Genomic DNA, 17056 nt, shown 5'->3' with positions numbered 1-17056 from the left:
ACCACAGCATATGCCTGTACTCCCTTGACACTGGAGGATAACACAACTGTATGCAGCTGTGCACCATTAAGTTGATGTGATTCTGGGGTTTCGTTTCTTTGTGGGAGTTGGTTCGCTAGCTGATGTCTCCCCTTCTCCTCTCCGCTCCTCTCCAATCCACTCCTCTTCTCTTCTCCTCTCCACTTCTCTCCACTCCTCTTCTCTTCTCCTCTCCGCTCCTCTCCAATCCACTCCTCATCTCCTCTCCACTTCTCTCCACTCCACTCCACTTCTCTTCTCCACTCCTCTCCACTCCACTCCTCTTCTCTTCCCCACTCCTCTCCACTCAACTCCACTCCTCTCTTCTCTTCTCCTCTCCTCTCCACTTCTCTTCTCCACTCCTCTCCACTCCACTCCTCTTCTCTTCCCCACTCCTCTCCACTCAACTCCTCTCCTCTCCTCTCCTCTCCTCTCCTCTCCTCTCCTCTCCTCTCCTCTCCTCTTCTCTTCTCTTCTCTTCTCTTCTCTTCTCTTCTCTTCTTTTCTCTTCTCCTCTCCACTCCACTCCACTCCTCTCCTCTTCACTCCTCTCCTCTCCACTCCTCTCCTCCTCTCTGCTCTTCTCCTCTCTTTTCCTCTCCTCCTCTCTCTACAGTTGCTGGCTATCTCTAGAAGGTGGTCTCCTGTATGCCTTTGTTGGACCGGCAGCAGCAGTGGTTCTGGTATGTATTATAGTACTGCTGATTAAAGTACATATTATAGCATTACAGTACTGCTGATTAAAGTACATATTATAGTATTACAGTACTGCTGATTAAACTACATATTATAGTATTACAGTACTGCTGATTAAAGTACATATTATATTATTACAGTACTGCTAATTAAAGTATGTATTTATTATTACAGTACTGCTGATTACAGTGTGTTTTATAGTATTACAGTACTGCTGATTAAAGTATGTATTATAGTATTACAGTACTGCTGATTACAGTGTGTTTTATAGTATTACAATACTGCTGATTAAAGTACATATTACATTATTACAGTACTGCTGATTAAAGTACATATTACTGTATTACAGTACTGCTAATTAAAGTGCATATTATATTATTACAGTACTGCTAATTAAAGTATGTATTTATTATTACAGTACTGCTGATTACAGTGTGCTTTATAGTATTACAGTACTGTAGATTAAAGTATGTTTTATAGTATTACAGTACTTTCGATTAAAGTATGTATTATAGTATTACAGTACTGTAGATTCAAGTATGTATTATAGTATTACAGTACTGTAGATTAAAGTATGTATTATAGTATTACAGTACTGTAGATTAAAGTATGTATTATAGTATTACAGTACTGTAGATTAAAGTATGTATTATAGTATTACAGTACTGCTGATTAAAGTATGTTTTATAGTATTACAGTACTGTAGATTAAAGTATGTATTATAGTATTACAGTACTGCTGATTAAAGTATGTTTTATAGTATTACAGTACTGCTGATTAAAGTATGTATTATAGTATTACAGTACTGCTGATTAAAGTATGTTTATAGTATTACAGTGCCTATCTGCTCATTAAAAGGGAGAAGGCTTGCAGTATCATTGTATGTTTAGGTTAAGTACTATTCAAGGTTGAAGGTGTCTAAATTATCCCATAAATAATATTGGTTTACAGGCAGGATGAGCATACAGTACATACAGTACATACTATCACATATAAAACATATACTCATTCATTGCCTTGTTGGTTATTGTTGTAAATGTACATTTTGTAAAACAGGAAGTGTTTGCTGAAAGAAAGGTTGATTCTTAGTGTTTACTACAATCACTGTCTACACTCTTAGAAAAAAAGGTGCTATCTAGGCCCTAAAAGGTTTTTGGGGCTGTGCCCATAGGAGAACCCTTTGAAGAACCCGTTTAGATTCCATTGAAAAAAACTTTCTGCAGAAGGTTCTACATTGAACTCAAAAGGGTTCTACCTGGAACCAAAAAGGAAAAAATGATCTTATGGGACTAGCTTTTTTGCTAAGAGTGTAGCCTCCTTCCAAAATCTTGACATTTTTCATCAAAGCAGTAAGCACTGATTAAATGCCATTCAAAATACTTGATGTATCCCACAAGGGGCAATTATTGCAAATCTGGTGTTAGTGTTTGAGTTACTGTTTGTCTAAGGAGGTGCTTTTGCTTTGTAAAATAACAGCAGCTGCTGTCAGACAGACAAAGCCTCCCTGAAGGTTCTGGTGTTGGATTGATGGGAACATAGAGGTCAGGTCTTGCGAGTTAGTTCATTTAATGTCAGTGCCATGAGTAAGCCATACAGCCCTAGATGTCACTTTACAACAGAGGAGAGGAAGAATAGAGGAGCGAGATCATAATAGAGGAGAGAGACCATAATATAGAGAGACCATAATATAGAGAGATCAGAATAGAGGAGAGATCATAATAGAGGAGAGAGATCATAATATAGAGAGATCATAATAGAAGAGAGAGCTCATAATAGAAGAGAGAGACCATAATAGAGGAGAGAGATCATAATAGAGGAGAGAGATCATAATAGAGGAGAGAGATCATAATAGAGGAGAGAGATTATAATATAGAGAGAACATAATAGAGAGAGAGATCATAATATAGAGAGATCAGAATAGAGGAGAGATCATAATAGAGGAGAGAGATCATAATATAGAGAGATCATAATAGAAGAGAGAGCTCATAATAGAAGAGAGAGACCATAATAGAGGAGAGAGATCATAACAGAGGAGAGAGATCATAATAGAGGAGAGAGATTATAATAGAGGAGAGAGATTATAATATAGAGAGAACATAATAGAGAGAGAGATCATAATATAGAGAGATCATAATAGAGGAGAGAGATCATAATATAGAGAGAACATAATATAGAGAGAGATCATAATATAGAGAGAGATCATAATATAGAGAGATCATAATATATAGAGATATTAATATAGAGATAGATCATAATAGAGGAGAGAGATCATTATAGAAGAGAGATCATAATAGAACAGAGATCATAATAGAGGAGAGAGATCATAATAGAGGAGAGAGATCATACTAGAGGAGAGAGATCATACTAGAGGAGAGAGATCATACTATAGAAACATCATAATAGAGGAGAGAGATCAGAATAGAGGAGAGAGATCAGAATAGAAGAGAGATCATAATAGAACAGAGATCATAATAGAGGAGAGAGATCATAATAGAGGAGAGAGATCATACTAGAGGAGAGAGATCATACTAGAGGAGAGAGATCATACTATAGAAAGATCATAATAGAGGAGAGAGATCAGAATAGAGGAGAGATCATAATAGAACAGAGATCATAATAGAGGAGAGAGATCATAATAGAGGAGAGAGATCATACTAGAGGAGAGAGATCATACTAGAGGAGAGAGATCATACTATAGAAAGATCATAATAGAGGAGAGAGATCATAATAGAGGAGAGAGATCATAATAGAAGAGAGATCATAATAGAACAGAGATCATAATAGAGGAGAGAGATCATACTAGAGGAGAGAGATCATACTAGAGGAGAGAGATCATACTATAGAAAGATCATAATAGAGGAGAGAGATCAGAATAGAGGAGAGAGATCAGAATAGAGGAGAGAGATCAGAATAGAGGAGAGCCAGAATGTGTACGGTACACTAATGATGTCAATCACCTTTTGTATTTCACAAGGATAATAACATCTTATTGACATACTAATTCAGCTAACTATCCTGAAGTACATAAGTGTCTTTAGATGTGACATTGTTCCCTCACCTTATTCCAGGACTGGGGTCCATTCCATTAGGAGGATTGGAGTTGGAATCCACATTTCTGTTTACTTCCTTTATTGAAATGGAAGTGACCCCAATCCTGCCTTGTTCCCCCTCTATGAAAATGTAAATGTCTCCCTTCAGACCTTGACAATGTCCTCTTAGTGTAATGGAGTCGTGTTGGTGAGTGGGAGAGCCAGGCTGATTCTCACCAGTTACACTGCTTTTCTCTGTAAACAGTTGAATATCAGGGAGTGTAACTAGTTATATGTTTTCATTTGTCTCTGGGATTCAAACCGGCAACCTTTCAGTCAGTGGCCCAGTACTTTGAACCGGTAGCCTACCAGCCGCCCCATATGACTAAATATATTCAAGTTTCCCTCAGGTATATGACTAAATATATTCAAGTTTCCCTCAGGTATATGACTAAATATAAATATATTCAGGTTTCCCTCAGGTATATGACTAAATATATTCAGGTTTCCCTCAGGTACATGACTAAATATATTCAGGTTTCCCTCAGGTATATGACTAAATATATTCAGGTTTCCCTCAGGTATATGACTAAATATATTCAGGTTTCCCTCAGGTACATGACTAAATATATTCAGGTTTCCCTCAGGTACATGACTAAATATATTCAGGTTTCCCTCAGGTACATGACGAAATATATTCAGGTTTCCCTCAGGTACATGACTATACAGTATATATTCAGGTTTCCTTCAGGTATATGACTAAATATATTCAGGTTTCCTTCAGGTATATGACTAAATATATTCAGGTTTCCTTCAGGTACATGACTAAATATATTCAGGTTTCCCTCAGGTACATGACTAAATATATTCAGGTTTCCCTCAGGTATATGACTAAATATATTCAGGTTTCCCTCAGGTATATGACTAAATATATTCAGGTTTCCCTCAGGTATATGACTAAATATATTCAGGTTTCCCTCAGGTACATGACTAAATATATTCAGGTTTCCCTCAGGTATATGACTAAATATATTCAGGTTTCCCTCAGGTATATGACTAAATATATTCAGGTTTCCTTCAGGTTTATGACTAAATATATTCAGGTTTCCTTCAGGTTTATGACTAAATATATTCAGGTTTCCCTCAGGTACATGACTAAATATATTCAGGTTTCCTTCAGGTTTATGACTAAATATATTCAGGTTTCCCTCAGGTATATGAATATATATGTGAAGGTGTTCCTTCTCTATGAACAGGTCAACATGGTGATTGGTATCCTGGTGTTCAACAAGCTGGTCTCCAGAGACGGGATTCTGGAGAAGAAGCCGAAGCATCGAGCTGGGTAAGAAACCACCTACAGCAAAGATATAGAATCTCTATTCTATTCTATTTCTATGACCTATTGTATGTCTGAAGCAGCTGGTTAAGAGAGCACCTACTTATACAATACATTGTGATACACAACAAAGACAGACAGCAACTAGTCATTCTTCCTTATTTAGTTATACTTCCTTATATGGACATTGAACTACTCCGTGTTGGCTGGAGTGTTGACTGTATAGTCCTAAGATCTGCAGTGGTCTACTTTTCCAGTCCTTTAGTATACATCGTAGTCTGACTCCTCCTCACCACACATTCACACAGACCCTCTGAATCTCTTCATTTTCCATATGGAGATTAGGCCTCGTTCTTTACTCTGTCTGATGGGAGAACATTAGAGGCATCAACATAAAGAGGTCACATCTCTCTGGGGGAGACGACGTGTGTGTGTGTGTGTGTGTGTGTGTGTGTGTGTGTGTGTGTGTGTGTGTGTGTGTGTGTGTGTGTGTGTGTGTGTGTGTGTGTGTGTGTGTGTGTGTGTGTGTGTGTGTGTGTGTGTGTGTGTGTGTGTGTGGGGGGAGAGTAGGTGGGAGACGTGGCAGAATCAGTCCATAATGAAAATAGTTTAAAACGCCCACCACCCACAGGTCCCCAGATTGGCCCTGACTACTACTAACGAGATACAGAGCTGGAATGAGTTATTTTCTGTCGTCTTCTTGTTGGTTGGTACACCAGCATCCCTCTTAAACAGCCCCACATAAAGACTGGTTTATACTCGGTCCAACAACATGTCTGTAGACCACTAGAATGTGACAACTGTCCACAGACAGTCCTTAGATCTACTGTAAACCAGCCTTATGTCATCTTGTCATGTGTTTTTAGAACACTTTGGCCCTGCCTGACTACTACTAGTGTGATACAGAAAGTTGGGATGCCATTCCTAGTGATGTTTTTGTCACTAACGTCATTTTATGTCTTCATCTTGATGCGTGTTAATCCCAAAGCCCTCTACAACACCCACGCTAACATTGGCCGTGTCTGTCTGGAAACTGCTAACATGAAAAGTTGTGGGTGCTACTGTTTTTCATTAACCCTTGTGTGGTGTTGAGGTCTGTGGGGCCCATTTTCAGTGTTTACTAAATGAAAAATGCAATTAATTATTTATTCAATCTGGACTCGTTGGCTTTGGCTCATTTTATGTGAAGAACATGTAAAAGAACACATTTTTATTGAGTGCACACTGTGAAACTACACAACTACATTTTTATTGAGTGCACACTGTGAAACTACACAACTACATTTTTATTGAGTGCACACTGTGAAACTACACAACTACATTTTTATTGAGTGCACACTGTGAAACTACACAACTACATTTTTATTGAGTGCACACTGTGAAACTACACAACTACATTTTTATTGAGTGCACACTGTGAAACTACACAACTACATTTTTATTGAGTGCACACTGTGAAACTACACAACTACATTTTTATTGAGTGCACACTGTGAAACTACACAACTACATTTTTATTGAGTGCACACTGTGAAACTACACAACTACATTTTTATTGAGTGCACACTGTGAAACTACACAACTACATTTTTATTGAGTGCACACTGTGAAACTACACAACTACATTTTTATTGAGTGCACACTGTGAAACTACACAACTACATTTTTATTGAGTGCACACTGTGAAACTACACAACTACATTTTTATTGAGTGCACACTGTGAAACTACACAACTACATTTTTATTGAGTGCACACTGTGAAACTACACAACTACATTTTTATTGAGTGCACACTGTGAAACTACACAACTACATTTTTATTGAGTGCACACTGTGAAACTACACAACTACATTTTTATTGAGTGCACACTGTGAAACTACACAACTACATTTTTATTGAGTGCACACTGTGAAACTACACAACTACATTTTTATTGAGTGCACACTGTGAAACTACACAACTACATTTTTATTGAGTGCACACTGTGAAACTACACAACTACATTTTTATTGAGTGCACACTGTGAAACTACACAACTACATTTTTATTGAGTGCACACTGTGAAACTACACAACTACATTTTTATTGAGTGCACACTGTGAAACTACACAACTACATTTTTATTGAGTGCACACTGTGAAACTACACAACTACATTTTTATTGAGTGCACACTGTGAAACTACACAACTACATTTTTATTGAGTGCACACTGTGAAACTACACAACTACATTTTTATTGAGTGCACACTGTGAAACTACACAACTACATTTTTATTGAGTGCACACTGTGAAACTACACAACTACATTTTTATTGAGTGCACACTGTGAAACTACACAACTACATTTTTATTGAGTGCACACTGTGAAACTACACAACTACATTTTTATTGAGTGCACACTGTGAAACTACACAACTACATTTTTATTGAGTGCACACTGTGAAACTACACAACTACATTTTTATTGAGTGCACACTGTGAAACTACACAACTACATTTTTATTGAGTGCACACTGTGAAACTACACAACTACATTTTTATTGAGTGCACACTGTGAAACTACACAACTACATTTTTATTGAGTGCACACTGTGAAACTACACAACTACATTTTTATTGAGTGCACACTGTGAAACTACACAACTACATTTTTATTGAGTGCACACTGTGAAACTACACAACTACATTTTTATTGAGTGCACACTGTGAAACTACACAACTACATTTTTATTGAGTGCACACTGTGAAACTACACAACTACATTTTTATTGAGTGCACACTGTGAAACTACACAACTACATTTTTATTGAGTGCACACTGTGAAACTACACAACTACATTTTTATTGAGTGCACACTGTGAAACTACACAACTACATTTTTATTGAGTGCACACTGTGAAACTACACAACTACATTTTTATTGAGTGCACACTGTGAAACTACACAACTACATTTTTATTGAGTGCACACTGTGAAACTACACAACTACATTTTTATTGAGTGCACACTGTGAAACTACACAACTACATTTTTATTTATTGTATTTTTTTATTTAACCTTTAACCTATTTAACCTTTATTAACTTGGCAAGTCTTGCGGGAACCTGCACGATGTTATTACAGTATATTATTTCGATACATTGTCAAAATAAAAAAACATTTTTCCAAACTCTCCCCCAGCCAGGTGCAAATTGGGTGAGGAACACAACAGAGAAATAGCTTTGCATGTCTGGCTCATCACCACAATGAATCAGTAAGGCAAAAATAATCTCTGCTCAGAGAGACTTCAAAATAATTTTTGCAGAGAGAGAAGATGGTGTGGAAAGAGTGAGTTTTCCACTTTGGAAGATGAAGCATTTTCAGAATATGAGGATCATGTCTCTGTCAATTCAGAGTCGGACAGTGAGTTGGAAGAATAGGATGAGATTGACCCTCAGCCTGCCCCAGGACCAGCCCGTCAGCAACCAGCCCCAGGACCAGCCCGTCAGCAACCAGCCCCAGGACCAGCCCGTCAGCAACCAGCCCCAGGACCAGCCCGTCAGCAACCAGCCCCAGGACCAGCCCGTCAGCAACCAGCCCCAGGACCAGCCCGTCAGCAACCAGCCCCAGGACCAGCCCATCAGCAACCAGCCCCAGGACCAGCCCGTCAGCAACCAGCCCCAGGACCAGCCCGTCAGCAACCAGCCCCAGGACCAGCCCGTCAGCAACCAGCCCCAGGACCAGCCCGTCAGCAACCAGCCCCAGGACCAGCCCATCAGCAACCAGCCCCAGGACCAGCCCATCAGCAACCAGGACCAGCCCATCAGCAACCAGGACCAGCCCGTCAGCAACCAGCCCCAGGACCAACCTGTCAGCAACCAGCCCCAGGACCAGCCCGTCAGCAATCAGCCCCAGGACCAGCCCGTCAGCAACCAGCCCCAGGACCAGCCCATCAGCAACCAGCCCCAGGACCAGCCCGTCAGCAACCAGGACCAGCCTGTCAGCAACCAGCCCCAGGACCAGCCCATCAGCAACCAGCCCCAGGACCAGCCCTTCAGCAACCAACCAGCCCCAGGACCAGCCCATCAGCAACCAGGACCAGCCCGTCAGCAACCAGCCCCAGGACCAGCCCGTCAGCAACCAGGACCAGGACCAGCCCTTCAGAAACCAGCCCCAGGACCAGCCCATCAGCAGCCAACCATACCCAGGACCAGTCCGTCAGCAGCCAACCATACCCAGGACCAGTCCGTCAGTAACCTACAGGAGGAGAAATATGGATGTCAAAACATTTTGAAATTGAATGGTTTTCTTGTCCAAGGAATGGACCACCCCTCATGACTGCCAATGTGATAAAGATACACCCAGGACCACCCCTCATGACTGCCAATGTGATAAAGATACACCCAGGACCACCCCTCATGACTGCCAATGTGATAAAGATACACCCAGGACCACCCCTCATGACTGCCAATGTGATAAAGATACACCCAGGACCACCCCTCATGGCTGCCAATGTGATAAAGATACAACCAGGACCACCCCTCATGGCTTCCAATGTGATAAAGATACACCCAGGACCACCCCTCATGGCTGCCAATGTGATAAAGATACACCCAGGACCACCCCTCATGGCTGCCAATGTGATAAAGATACACCCAGGACCACCCCTCATGGCTGCCAATGTGATAAAGATACACCCAGGACCACCCCTCATGGCTGCCAATGTGATAAAGATACACCCAGGACCACCCCTCATGGCTGCCAATGTGATAAAGATACACCCAGGACCACCCCTCATGACTGCCAATGTGATAAAGATACACCCAGGACCATCCCTCATGACTGCCAATGTGATAAAGATACACCCAGGACCATCCCTCATGACTGCCAATGTGATAAAGATACACCCAGGACCATCCCTCATGACTGCCAATGTGATAAAGATACACCCAGGACCACCCCTCATGACTGCCAATGTGATAAAGATACACCCAGGACCCTCCCTCATGACTGCCAATGTGATAAAGATACACCCAGGACCATCCCTCATGGCTGCCAATGTGATAAAGATACACCCAGGACCCTCCCTCATGACTGCCAATGTGATAAAGATACACCCAGGACCACCCCTCATGGCTGCCAATGTGATAAAGATACACCCAGGACCATCCCTCATGACTGCCAATGTGATAAAGATACACCCAGGACCACCCCTCATGACTGCCAATGTGATAAAGATACACCCAGGGCCATCCCTCATGACTGCCAATGTGATAAAGATACACCCAGGACCACCCCTCATGGCTGCCAATGTGATAAAGATACACCCAGGGCCATCCCTCATGGCTGCCAATGTGATAAAGATACACCCAGGACCACCCCTCATGGCTGCCAATGTGATAAAGATACACCCAGGACCATCCCTCATGGCTGCCAATGTGATAAAGATACACCCAGGACCACCCCTCATGGTGCAAGAAATACATTTTCAACACACATACAGTTAAACTCTGTCCCTCATGTGGTGTGTAGACCGGCCTTGATTTGTGTTCAATGGGGCTCATTTATCATTTCCATAAAATACTATAGGAATATTTGTCCTTCCAATGTGTTATGTTCAAAGCAATAAACATCAGTAGTGATGAAAACATTGTTTCATTTATATTTGTTCAAGATAAACATGATTTATCCCACCCATGTCTTGATTATAATTGATTTTTGTTTATAAAAATCACATTTTACAAAAAAAAAAAACGAATAGCTCTTGTATAGATGTAAATGTATAAATGAGTTAAATGGCAAATATGAACCATGTATGCTGTCTATATTGCTTGTAATTGATATAAGTCAACATCTAAGTATGAATGATTAAGTATTTTTACATAAATTGTTATGGCTGTATTGTTTTATAACCCCAAAATGTTGTGTGTCCATCAGACCCGTGAACATTGGGTGAATAGCATGAACACCACACAAGGGTTAAAAACATGGACAAATTGGCCCTAGATTCTGCTAATATGATAGAGAACGTTGGGATGGTGTAGTGCTGCTTCTTCACTACTATCATCACTAGTGTCCACATGTTGCATGAGAGAACAGAAGGAATGCTATGCTAGTCATAGTGCTGCTTCTTCACTACTGTCATCACTAGTGTCCACATGTTGTATGAGAGAACAGAAGGAATGCTATGCTAGTCATAGTGCTACTTCTTCACTACTGTCATCACTAGTGTCCACATGTTGTATGAGAGAACAGAAGGAATGCTATGCTAGTCATAGTGCTACTTCTTCACTAAACATTATTTCCTGTTGTTTGTTGTCCCACAGACCGATGAACGAGCCCCATACAGGGTTAACTCTGAAATGTGCCAAATGTGGTGTGGTGTCCACCACTGCTCTCTCTGCAACTACAGCCAGTAATGCCATGTAAGTTCTCTCTTACAGGACATCGATGCCTGGCACTGGGAATTCATGAGATTAACTGTGTGTGTGTGTGTATGAGCGTGTGTGTGTGTGTGTGTGTGTGAATGACTGGTCTGATGGTCTGTGTGTCTGGACCAATACCTTGGAAGATCTACAGAGAATAAACAGGATGGAAAATGTGTCCTTGCATATATAGCTAATGTTAGACCTGTAGTAGAGTACTGGGCAGTCAGACAGTAATGTTAGACCTATAGTAGAGTACTGGGCAGTCAGACAGTAATGTTAGACCTATAGTAGAGTACTGGGCAGTCAGACAGTAATGTTAGACCTATAGTAGAGTACTGGGCAGTCAGACAGTAATGTTAGACCTATAGTAGAGTACTGGGCAGTCAGACAGTAATGTTAGACCTGTAGTAGAGTACTGGGCAGTCAGACAGTAATGCTAGACCTGTAGTAGAGTACTGGGCAGTCAGACAGTAATGTTAGACCTGTAGTAGAGTACTGGGCAGTCAGACAGTAATGTTAGACCTGTAGTAGAGTACTGGGCAGTCAGACAGTAATGTTAGACCTATAGTAGAGTACTGGGCAGTCAGACAGACAGTAATGTTAGACCTGTAGTAGAGTACTGGGCAGTCAGACAGTAATGTTAGACCTATAGTAGAGTACTGGGCAGTCAGAGTTTATAACCCCAAAATGTTGTGTGTCCATCAGACCCGTGAACATTGGGTGAATAGCATGAACACCACACAAGGGTTAACCTGTAGTAGAGTACTGGGCAGTCAGACAGTAATGTTAGACCTATAGTAGAGTACTGGGCAGTCAGACCACTGTAGTAGTCTGGCCAGGCAGTAACGCCTTCTGTCTACAAGAAAGACCACTGTAGTAGTCTGGCCAGGCAGTAATGTATTCTGTCTACAAGAAAGACCACTGTAGTAGTCTGGCCAGGCAGTAATGTATTCTGTCTACAAGAAAGACCACTGTAGTAGTCTGGCCAGGCAGTAATGTCTTATGTGATCTGATGTGTGCCAGGTTAACCTCTATCCCTTGTCTCCCCCTGTTTCCCCTCTCCCACCCTCTCTTTCCCTTGCCCCTCTCCCGCCCACTCTCTCCCCTCCCTTCCCCCCTCTCCCGCCCCCTCTCTCCCCTCCCTTCCCCCCTCTCCCGCCCCCTCTCTCCCATCACCCTCTATCCTTTCCTCCTCTCTCCCTCCATCTGTCAGGGCCTCTCTGTGGAGTTCCTGTGTGGTTCTGCCTCTGCTGGCTCTGACCTGGATGTCTGCGGTGCTGGCCATGACAGACAAGCGCTCCATCCTATTTCAGATCCTCTTCTCTGTCTTCGACTCGTTGCAGGGCTTTGTCATCGTCATGGTGCACTGTATCCTGAGGAAAGAGGTAAGGAAGAGAGAGGGAAGAGGGAGAGAGGAGGGAGAGGGGGGTATATTGAGGAAGTGAGGGAAGGAGATGGGAGAGGAGGGAGAGGGAGGTATTGGGGAAGGAGAGGGAGAGGGGGAGAGGGAGAGGGGGAGAGGGAAGTATTGAGGAAGTGAGGAAAGGTGAGGGGGAGAGGAGGGAGAGGGAGAAAGAGGTCTTGGGGAAGTGAGGGAAGGACAAGGGGAGGTATGTATGGGTTTGTGATAATGGGATACTCTTTCAGTAGGATTCTGTTCATAGTGCACAACATATCAAAATTACCCCCCAAAAATACTTTACAACAGGATATAAAAATGAATGTTTCTTATTGGACCAATTCAGATAGAATCACCCCATTTTACACTTGGTGCCAAATGAACATGGCCCTGTGTCACAACGTTTTGTTGACCCTTAAACATGTTTAATCCCTCTTATCTCTTGTGGACACACACACACACACACACACACACACACACACACACACACACACACACACACACACTTCATGTTTCCCATTTGGCCCTAACTACAGTATTTATTAGGAGATTAGTGATCTGACCCAGATTAATTCCAGATGTTTTGTTTACAGTGACATGTGAAAGTATTCACCCCCTTTGGCATTTTTCCTATTTTGTTGCCTTACGACCTGGAATTAAAATATATTTTTGGGGGGGTTGTATCATTTTATTTACACAACATGCCTACCACTTTGATGATGCAAAATATGTTTTATTGTGAAACAAACAAGAAATAAGACAAAAAATATATAACATTTGAGTGTGCTTAACTATTCACCCCCCTAAAGTCAATACTTTGTAGAGCTTTTGCAGCAATTATATCTGCAAGTCTCTTGGGGTATGTCTCTATACACATCTATCCACTGGGATTTTTGCCCATTCTTCAAGGGAAAACTGCTCCAGCTCTTTCAAGTTGGTTGGGTTCCGCTGGTGTACAACAATCTTTAAGTCATACCACAGATTCTCAATTGGATTGAGGCCTGGGCTTTGACTAGGCCATTCCAAGACATTTAAATGTTTCCCCACTCGAGTGTTGCTTTAGCAGTATGCTTAGGGTCATTGTCCTGCTGGAAGGTGAACCTCCGTCCCAGTCTCAAATCTCTGGAAGGCTGAAGCAAGAATTTCCCTGTATTTAGAGCCACCCATCATTCCTTCAATTCTGACCAGTTTCCCAGTCCCTGCCAATTAAAAACATCCCCACAGCATGTTGCTGCCACCGCCATGCTTCACTGTGTGGATGGGGTTCTCAGGATGATGAAAGGTGTTGGGTTTGTGCCAGACATAGTGTTTTCCTTGATGGTCAAAAAGCTCAATTTGTCTCATCTGACCAGAATACCTTCTTCCATATATTTGGGGAGTCTCCCACATGCCTTTTGGCGAACACCAAACATGTTTGCTTATTTTTTTCTTTAAGCAATGTATTTTTTCTGGCCACTCTTCCGTAAAGCCCAGTTCTCTGGAGGGTACGGCTTAAAGTGGTCTTATGGACAGATACTCCAATCTCCACTGTGGAGCTTTGCAGCTCCTTCAGGGTTATCTTTGGTCTCTTTGTTGCCTCTCTGATTAATGCCCTCCTTGCCTGGTCGGTGAGTTTTGGTGGGCGGCCCTCTCTTGGCAGGTTTGTTGTGGTGCCATATTCTTTCAATTTTTTTATAATGGATTTAATGGTGCTCCGTGGGATGTTCGAAGTTTGGGATATTATTTTATAACCCAACCATGTACTTCTCCAAAACTTTGTCCCTTACCTGTTTGGAGAGCTCCTTGATCTTCATGGTTCCACTTGCTTGGTGGTGCCCCTTGCTTGGTGGTGCCCCTTGCTTAGTGGTGTTGCAGACTCTGGGGCCTTCAGAACAGGGATAATGTGACAGATCATATGACACTACACCTGCATTGCTTGCTGTTTGGGGTTTTAGGCTGGGTACAGCACTTTGAGATATCAGCTGATGTACGAAGGGCTATATAAATACATTTGATTTGGTTTGATTTGACACTTAGATTGCACACATGTGGACTTTATGTAACTAATTATGTGACTTCTGAAGGTAATTGGTTTCACCAGATCTTATATAGGGGCTTCAGAGCAAAGGGGGTGAATACATACCCACCATTTTACAATTTATTTAATTTTTAAAACAAGTTATTTTTTTTCATTTCAATTCACCAATTTGCACTGTTTTGTGTATGTCCATTACATGAAATCCAAATAAAAAATACATTTAAATTACAGGTTGTAATGCAACAAAGTAGGAAAAACACCAAGGGGGATGAATACTTAAGCAAGGCACTGTACATCACTTTCCTGTTAACCTGCCCCCCCCCCCACCCCCCCTGTAATCTGTAGCTGTAATCACCGTGAGCAAGGTCAAGAGGTTACAGCAGAAACAATTGAGCATGTTTTCAGAAACTAAAATACAGATTATAATAATAATATAATAATAATATAATAATATATAATAATAATAATATAATATTATACTTATGTCAAGTGCTCTAATACATCACTTTCCTGTTAACCTGCCCCTCCCCTTGGAGTGTAGCTGTAATCACTGTGAGCAAGGTCAAGAGGTTACAGCAGGAACAGTAGAGCATGTTTTTACTCTCTAGTGTCATGGCCATAGCCTGTCAGAAACTAAAATGTCAAGTGTCTAATACTACTTCTATGTTGCTTCGCTTTCCCCAGGTCCAAGATGCTTTCAGATGTCGTCTCAGAAACTGTCAGGACCCCAGAAACTGTCAGGACCCCCTCAACGCTGACAACACTGGAACTTTCCCCAACGGTCATGCTCAGATTATGGTACGACATCACCAGTACTGTATAACCCTCAACCCAGTGGTGGCTGGTTTGCATTTTCAATGGGGAGGACGGGCTCGGGATAATGGCTGGAACAGAAAGAAATGGAATGGACTCAAACACATCAAACACCTGGTTTCCATGTGTTTAATACCATTCCAGTTCATTCATTCCATCCATTCTATGTACCCGTTCTCCCCTCACCAGCCTCCTCTGTGCTCTGTACCCAAAGCCTATACCTGCTTTTATATTTGAAACAAAGGAGCACATCCACATGATCACGAGTAAAATGTGAATTGATGTCAATGAGACTAAGTCTGAAATGGCACCCTATTCCCTATATAGTGCACTATTTTTGACCAGGGCCAATAGGGAATAGGGTGCCATTTGGGACACAAACCAAGTGAAAATTCCACTTAAATGGAGGTTAGGATTTGCTTCTAACAGCTGATTCACACTATAGGGTTGAACTGAACCGTACTGTGCTGGCTCTGGCTAGGAGACATTCTTTTCACATTGTCCTTTCCAGTATGTTTCCAGCAACTGTGGTGGATGCCTAACCAGGCCAGGGCAGTACGGCTCGGCAGGGATCGCCTTGGCTCAGCTCAGTGTGAAAAGGGTATAGTATTACAAACCCTCAAGACAAGCCTTCATAGCAGGGTTGGGATCCATTCCATTTCAATTCAGTCAATTAGGGAAGTAAACTGAAATTCAAAATCTGCTGGTTGGGCTGGATGAGGCATTGTTACCCGTCGTTTTACAAATACTGTAGCTGCTTTAGTTCAACTGTAATTACTCACAGTGTAGACCAGCACGTGGCCCTGGCCCCTGTAACAGATCACACACATGCACAAGCATACACACACACACACTTTAATAAATGAGATCCATTTTCCAACTTCCTGGATTCATTTTGATTAAACTCATTTGTCACTTTCGTCAAGCGTCAATTTTCATCATTTTACCAAGCCTCCTCTCCATTGTCACACACACGCACGTATGCACGCACGCACGCACACACACACACACAGTAATAAAGCACCAGTTGTTTGAATGACCTTTGTAACGCCACACCAAATCTCTTGATCCAGCAGAACGCCAACTGCCAACGACCTTCGCTCATCATAACTATCGTCTGATCTACCCAACGTTGTATTCTAATATCCTCCTACACAGATTGAATTAATTTCCACTGTTGTAGAATGGTGTGTTGGCTGTCGGAGTGCCCCCGGTTCAATAGAATCATTTGCAGAGAACAAACAGTGATTCGTTCCCAATCGCTGTTTTAGTGTTACAAATTCCCTGTTATATGCAGGCGTGTTGCTATATAGTTGGGAACGGAGCAGGGAGAATAGGA

At 41.8% G+C, this 17056-nt stretch overlaps 1 protein-coding gene across 1 annotated transcript in view; it reads left to right on the top strand.

The window, feature by feature from the left end:
- Positions 1 to 17056, top strand: part of LOC139381577 (adhesion G protein-coupled receptor B3) — a 352141-nt gene that overhangs the window by 313789 nt on the left and 21296 nt on the right. Inside the window, exons 22-27 of the mRNA XM_071125220.1 lie at positions 635 to 701; positions 5000 to 5085; positions 11387 to 11485; positions 12702 to 12873; positions 15589 to 15702; positions 16229 to 16318. Coding sequence (XP_070981321.1) covers positions 635 to 701; positions 5000 to 5085; positions 11387 to 11485; positions 12702 to 12873; positions 15589 to 15702; positions 16229 to 16318 — 628 coding nt within the window. The remainder of the gene's footprint in view (positions 1 to 634; positions 702 to 4999; positions 5086 to 11386; positions 11486 to 12701; positions 12874 to 15588; positions 15703 to 16228; positions 16319 to 17056) is intronic.

This window comes from Oncorhynchus clarkii, chromosome 23 (genome assembly GCF_045791955.1).
Source record: "Oncorhynchus clarkii lewisi isolate Uvic-CL-2024 chromosome 23, UVic_Ocla_1.0, whole genome shotgun sequence".
NCBI classification, from domain to species: domain Eukaryota; kingdom Metazoa; phylum Chordata; class Actinopteri; order Salmoniformes; family Salmonidae; genus Oncorhynchus; species Oncorhynchus clarkii.
The sequence above is the reverse complement of the archived record's forward strand: the minus strand, read 5'-3'. Positions and strand labels throughout refer to the sequence as shown.